General features: G+C 34.1%; 1 protein-coding gene across 1 annotated transcript; it reads right to left on the minus strand.

Annotated features, from left to right (window-relative positions):
• LOC148271946 (uncharacterized) lies at positions 1–6,328 on the minus strand. The gene is made up of 4 exons (XM_088240717.1): positions 6,135–6,328; positions 4,538–4,708; positions 3,969–4,115; positions 1–866 (listed from the first exon to the last, which is right to left on the minus strand). The coding sequence occupies exons 1-4, from the start codon at positions 6,163–6,165 to the stop codon at positions 106–108; spliced, it is 1,110 nt and encodes a 369-aa protein (XP_088096843.1). The 5' UTR covers positions 6,166–6,328; the 3' UTR covers positions 1–105.
• Positions 6,329–7,052: the final 724 nt, after the last annotated feature.

The raw sequence follows: 7,052 nt of genomic DNA on the forward strand, positions 1-7,052 counted from the left end.
TACGTTGATTGACAACTGTGAAAATCAAAAAAATTTAATTTAAAAATTACTTTAACAGTATTAAGTCAAGGTAACATATTCGTTACATATTCATATTTTACATAGTTACATATTCGTAAATCTATCGCTTAAACTAGTCAAAGTACGGTGGGGTGTAGGGGCGAAATTGTTTAAACCTGATATGGCTACTTCGTGCGAACCGCCATTGGAGAACGCTTTTCCTTGAATCGCGGCTATTTCTTGCTGAAGACGCGGGTTCAAAACCGGCCGCGTGTAGCTGCCCCTTCCCCGTCCTCTCCCCGATCGGCTCGACCGGTTCGATCGCCGCGACCTGTTAGACCCCATCGACCGAACGCTGCCCGGCCCGCGCCTGATCACCTCCTCCGCCAGCTGGGCCAGCGCCGCCTTGTTGAGATACCCGATCTGGTTATTCGAAACGCTGTTTCTCCGCTTCCGGCTGAGGGGGCGACGTTGCGACGTGCGGTCGTTTGCTACGCTGATCGTTAGCCTCGTCGCTTGGGCTTGCGTTTGGACGCGAGACCGGGACCGCGATCGTGATCGCGAACGAGTGAACGTTTGGGTTTGAATCAAATTGCTTTGGTTCGCTCTGGCTCGGTTGATTTTATTTTGAACGTATGTCAGTTTTTGGGCTTTTAATATTTGGTCGGATCGTAGGCCTACACGGTTGAATTTGTTATTTGTAGAAATCCCCCTCGTTCCGAATCCTCTGCCTCTTCCTCTTCCCCTTAAAATAGGTGGCTGATTGTTGAGTCTGTTTCTAGATTGAGATCGGGAACGAGATCGCGATTGGTTGTTATTATTCTGTTGGAAGCGTGTTCTAGAACGTGACCTTCCTCTGCTTTGAACTGAAAAATATAAAAAAAAACAATTATAAAAAACATCTAGTACATTCAAATTATTTCGTTATCTATGGAGAATCTCTTTGAGAGGTCCAGGAATAATCAGGGCTTATGACCTGCCTGAGCCTTTGCCAATTTGATTACTCCTGTCTAAAATTGTTGTCGCCATTAAGGCAAAAGCAGGGTCACAAATTGTTGCAAATGATATTTTTGGTATTTTATAAAAATGTTTATTAAACATTATACAATTTATTTTTTTTCCATTTATCAAATATATTACCCGCAGCTTCGCTCACATGGTATTAGGGAGAAATCATTTAGGTAATTAATTGTGTCGTTTATTAATAAGAGTTTTCGATTATCAACAATTATATTTATTTATTTATATTTACGCGCAATGTGCATTTTTAAGGAGATATTTATACATAGAAAATTATTATAAAAGAAAATAGAGACACAATGGTATATAGTAGACTTGGTGGGAGAGGAAGCGGGAGAGAGGTGTTTATAATTGAATTTGATTCAGTGATCGTTTGAAAGAAGACAACTTGTTATCAAAGAAATCAAGACTGGTATGTTTGTTGGCAGACCTAAGAATTCTGGGCATAGGGGGATGAAAACCATAGTTAGTTCTATGGTTTTTGGTATGAAAGAGTAAGTTTTGTCTGAGGTTTCTAGTTGGGATGAGCTCAATAGTTCAGTATATATAGGGATTGAAAATAATTTGGTCTTCCAACTATCGCTATGAAAGAAATACAATGATCTGTTAGTCTATGGTGACAGCATTGTTATTCTGTTCACTATTCCAAAATTCTACTACAAAACCAAAATGAAACCAAACTAACCATAGATAAATAAAGTAAATTATAGAAATTTAAAGAATTAATTTAAAACTAGCAGGCAACGGTCAGCTGTTGCCGACTGTTACTTTATTATTTTTTGGTGCATTTATTTGATTTTCGGGATAAACTTGATAAAATGATCTGGGTATTATATTTGATGAAAAATCAAACTTCATTAAACATATATAGAGCATAACTAATAAAAGCATGAAAACTCTTGGATTTCTGTTGCAAACGATTAGAGACTTTGACTCAGTCAATGTAATGAAAATTTATGTTGCTTTAGTACGTAGCCTTGAATACAACTCGGTTATATGGTCACCATATTATAAAGTGCGTATAAATAATATCGAAAGAATTCAACATAAATATTAACGTTTCGTTAATTTTAAATTAGGTATTCCAGTTGAACATATTAATTATACATATGTAAATAAATATTTAAATTTACACACATTAGAAACTACAAGAAAATTAAATGATTTGTTATTTTTATTCAAAATATTAAATTCAATATTTGACTGTTCCGAACTGTTAAATCTAATTAACTTGGGAGTGCCTGGCCGGATTACTCGATTTAATAAACTCTTCTGTATAAATGTATCTACAACTAACTACAGTGCACACTCGCCTATAAGGAGAATTCATGTGTTTGCAAACGAATGCGTAAATGATATAGATATATTTAACACTTTTGAATTTTAAAAGGCAGTGTATCAATTTATTATCTCCAAATTTAAATACTTAAATAATACTATGTTGTTATATATTGTATACCTTTTATTAACTTATATCTGAATTCTTAATTATTATTTTTCTACATTCTTCTAATTTTAAGATTCTTTTAATATAACTGATGGGAAAAAATAAACTTCTGTTCTCTCTACGGGAATATATTTATGTATGTACTATATGTAAAATTAATTTTTATGTACAAATTTTTGTAGACAAGGACTGGATTCAACTCCCTGGGGAGCTGTTTATATTAACATATTACAACAGAGATGAAGAACATTTAAGAGAAGGTAATATAGAAGTCCAGGCATCTACAGGGCTTACGACCTGCCAATGGCTGGTTTAAGTGGCCACTTTACATACTGTGTAACATTCACCATTCTGCCTATATTTGAACATCTATATTCCTTCAATTCTTTCATCTGTTGATGTTTGTGAAGTTAAAGAGCTGAAACCTTTATTTATGCGGGTGAGATTCATCTAATTGAATTATTTCACCTACATACTAGGCAACGCCTGAAAATATTATTTTTTCAATTTCTATACTTCTTCATGGACCAGGTAATTTTATCAACAGTCCCAGTCCTTGTCTACAAAAATTTGGACAAACTCAAAATATTCTTATTAAAATACCTCTTTTTTTTAAAAATATCTCATTCGTTTTTACCCTCGAAAATAGACGCACTTTATCTGAATTATGCTATTTACATAAATTATTAAATAATAAAGTAGACTCTTTTAACCTACTCTCCAAAATTAATCTCAATGTCCCCTTTCGCGTGACAAGAAATAAGTATTTATTCCATCTGCCAGTCTGTAGCACTAACTATGCACAACACTCTTTCCTCTATCTATATATTCTTGCTCTAACTATAATGCTTTTTTTTCATCTATTGATATATTCAACACGCCCCTTAATTTATTTTTAAATAAATTAAGACTCATTCTTTCTGGGTGCGATACGATCCCACTTGCTATTTAATGATGCTCACACTTACAGACACCTGAACACTTACTCCCACACAAATACACACCTCTACTCTCATACAAATACACATAAACACACCCTTTTGTTGTACCACAATTTAATATTTGTATGATTTTTATTTAGAAACTTCGCTGGTCTGTCTGTAAACCGTATCTTTTTTATGTTATTATATCATTGTCGACCGTTTGTTTCTGTAAAATAAATACATCTTATGTTTCGTCTTCAATTGACTATCTTTCTTCAGCACTTCCTTAAACCACTAAAACACCTGGACCCTTGACAAAACAATATTTCCGTTGCACTGTGCTTAAGTCTTCGCACACCATAGCTCGAAATTCGTATCACTCATCGTCAGAATACACGAGCAAAGCCTGCTGCAAAAAGCAAGCGCTGCGGACAACCAACATGACTCGATGGCGCATCATGTGTTTACTTGCCTGCGCTCCAAGTCCCGAGTCACCAGTGTAGCCCGATCGAACACTCAGTCTCATGTCTTCATTTACACACCTCGTACATCCGGTGCAAAGATTTTGGTGTACCTACCAACTGTATTGGGCATAGTATCTCTTCTAGATAGTCGACCTCGAGGCCCTCCGCGACCCCTGGTGGCCCCTCCTCTGACCGGAGCACGACCCTGTGACCTGGATCGGCTGCGGCCTCTAACCACAGAAGCACCACCTCGACCAACACCTAAAAAAACATAAACAAGATTTTAAAAAAATCATCAAGCATTTTCGAAGCACATCTATCCGCAAAATGTACATTTTAATAAGAAGCTCACTATATCACAGAATATCCTATTTCTTTACAGAATAGTCAAACAATGTAGATTGTAGTCCAAAGAGGTTAGATCATTTTCATTAAAATCATTTTTGTTAATTTTTTCAAATATTTCTGATAAACTTTGCAATACAATTCAATTGTTTTTTTTAATAAATTTTCATTAGCACTGAACTTTTTTCATTCAGCAAGACTTCTAAAATATTTTTTTTGGAAACACATTTTTTTTAAATGAACATTTATTGAAAAATGACCTTCAAAACTTTTGTTGTACCTAAATTTATCAATCAAATATTAAAATAAACAATAATTAAAATTAACAGTTAAATTACCTCTCCCAATCCTTCCAGACATGCGACCTGGTCGAGAGGGAATCCCCCCTCGACCTAATCGCTGGGTAATTGAGGGGACCTTTCCACGGCCTCCTCGGAAGGCTCCCCGACCTCGGCCTCTTCCACGTCCTCTTACCGGATTCCGAGAGTTGTTTGCCTTGATTATATCATCTGGAAAATTAATCACACTATTAAAAACATGTTAAATTTTTTGATTAAATTAAGCTTAAAATTTTATTGAAACAGAGGGACAACATTTTACAGAAGAGAATATAAGCATTTACAGGGCTTATGACCTGTCGGCTAGTTTAAGTAGCCATTTTTTTTTTTAGTTTATTCATAAAAAAATAAATATACAATATTACAATGAAATACAATTTTATATAGATTTAATACTTATAATATAAGAAATCAAATACTGATTTGAGTCTACTGAACTTTATTTTTACAAATATAAAAACAAAAATTTCGAGACAATTGTTTCGCCTTGTTAGGGCATTTTCAAACTAATGTGAATTATGGTTAATTAAAGCCATTCCCTATAAATATTATATTTTTCCCTTTTTAAATCTCTATTTTTTTAATGTGTAGTGACTACACAGCACCGTAACGCGCGGGTGTTTTTAGGACAGTAAGGGAAAGGTTAAATAAATAAATAGATCTTCACATATTGCAGTGATGTCAGGAGCTTGCATAGCACTGACCCCCACCTCTAATAATAAGAATGTCACTACGTTGCGAAAAATATCGCGCTGTAACGCATCCGCACTCGCCGGGGTCGCAATCAACGGGGGTGACCTGTATATGCTTTGTTTGGGAGAGGTTAACGTATCCCATTACGTAAAAGAAAAAAAACAAACTATGGCCTATGGCCTTAATTCTCCAATGACCCGTCTTTGTCGTATTGTTAACTCAAGACAAGATCAGGACTTTTTTGGTTTGAGTTTACAGCGATTTAAACAAGCACTAAATAAATAGTCCAGATCTTGTCTTGATGTCCTTATGTTTGTCAATGCTTTTTTTCTTTTTTTATGTATTCTTTAAATGTTTTAAACTATTCTTTTATTATAATATTTAAACCCTATAAATTGTGTAAATGGACAATGTCCGTTAATAAATAAATAATATATTGTTCACATGAAGAGCTAGCTCACTTCAAAGTCTGATACCTTGAACGGAAAAGGAATTACTAAAAAACAATGTGGTGTGTCGAGGAATTGAAAGTGTTCTCTCCTGAGATAGAATGTGATCAGAAAGGTAAATGAGGTTTTAAACAAGATATATTGATGCTTTAGGATCGTGTACAAAGTTATTAAGTAGGGAGACATATTGAAAGTTTATTCAACTAAGTGATTTTGTTCAAAAATACTAAAATATTCATTTGATAACACACAATTTAAAGCTTTATTCTAAATGGTTTGCTGTCGCAATGTAACAATAGAGAAATTACAGTTACATTATTAACAGCTTTCTTCAAATAAATGTCGGCAACCAATGCAATGTTTCTCAAATGCGTGGGTACAATTTAGTCGAGGCATGGTTTGATAATTCCAAAAATAGGACTGAACTGCCTAAATTTCTGATTAATGACACTCACCTAGAGACATGTTGACTTTATTCTGCGCCATTTTTAATGGGTTTCTTCGGTATATGAGTAAAAGTTGATGGCATGTAGATGAACAGAAGTTTTATAATTTATCTTGAACTCAGAAGCCGAAATGAAATACAAACAAATCTCCACACGTACGAAAATGCATTTGACTTGAGACTTGACGTAATTGAAAAGTTGCCATATAAAAAAGCAAATATTATATTCCAATACGAAAAAAGGTAAGTAAGATATCTGCATTGACGTCTTTTTTTCATGTTTGATAATTTTACAATCATTATAAAAATATAAACCTTTCCAAGCCTGAAGGTGAAAAAAAATGCTACTTTCTGAGGGGGGTAACAGGAATACCCCAGTTAAAATGCGATAAACAAAATTTAAAAAAAATACATAAAAAATCGTTGTGCTTGTTATAGTATTTATGAAACTGTTTAATAGTTTTAATTTTTTTCGGAATTCCTACACTTTTCCATAAAAAACTATTGTGAGAGTATGCTATGTGGCATCGCACTGCTTTCTCTGCGACACGTTGAACAACACTGATCGAAAAAGTCTCACCACGTGTTACGTGTTAATTTTAATACGTTCTTAACATTATGAATTATGGAGTAGTATTATGCAAAACATCAAATAAATATTATTTAAAAAAAATATGCTACCGGGGGGACCCTACATAGCCCCCTCCCTACCTTTAGGCTCGGGAGGGTTTTTTTTTTTTTTTTTGTTTATTTTTCCATACTGTTACATATTATGCATGTATTAAATTACATATTTTATACATTATATTTATTAAACATTAGAAGAGAAAAAGAGAAATGTGTTAAATGTGGTTAAATGTGTTCCAACGAGAGCTTGAATTTGGTTTTTTACTGCTTTAATTACTTGTATGCGCCTTATGCATATTGT

This window comes from Micrasema longulum, unplaced genomic scaffold (genome assembly GCF_059751315.1).
Source record: "Micrasema longulum isolate JH-2025_06_02 unplaced genomic scaffold, ASM5975131v1 h1tg002571l, whole genome shotgun sequence".
NCBI classification, from domain to species: domain Eukaryota; kingdom Metazoa; phylum Arthropoda; class Insecta; order Trichoptera; family Brachycentridae; genus Micrasema; species Micrasema longulum.

What these genes read in the sequence shown, in the direction of transcription:
- LOC148271946 (XM_088240717.1), bottom strand. Translation starts at nt 6,165, where the DNA reads ATGGCGCAGAATAAAGTCAACATGTCTCTAG. An exon ending in GTCTGGAAGGATTGGGAGAG is followed by an intron (nt 4,116 to 4,537) that starts GTAATTTAACTG and finishes ATGTTTTTTTAG; the next exon opens with GTGTTGGTCGAGGTGGTGCT. An exon ending in TACTATGCCCAATACAGTTG is followed by an intron (nt 867 to 3,968) that starts GTAGGTACACCA and finishes TATATTTTTCAG; the next exon opens with TTCAAAGCAGAGGAAGGTCA.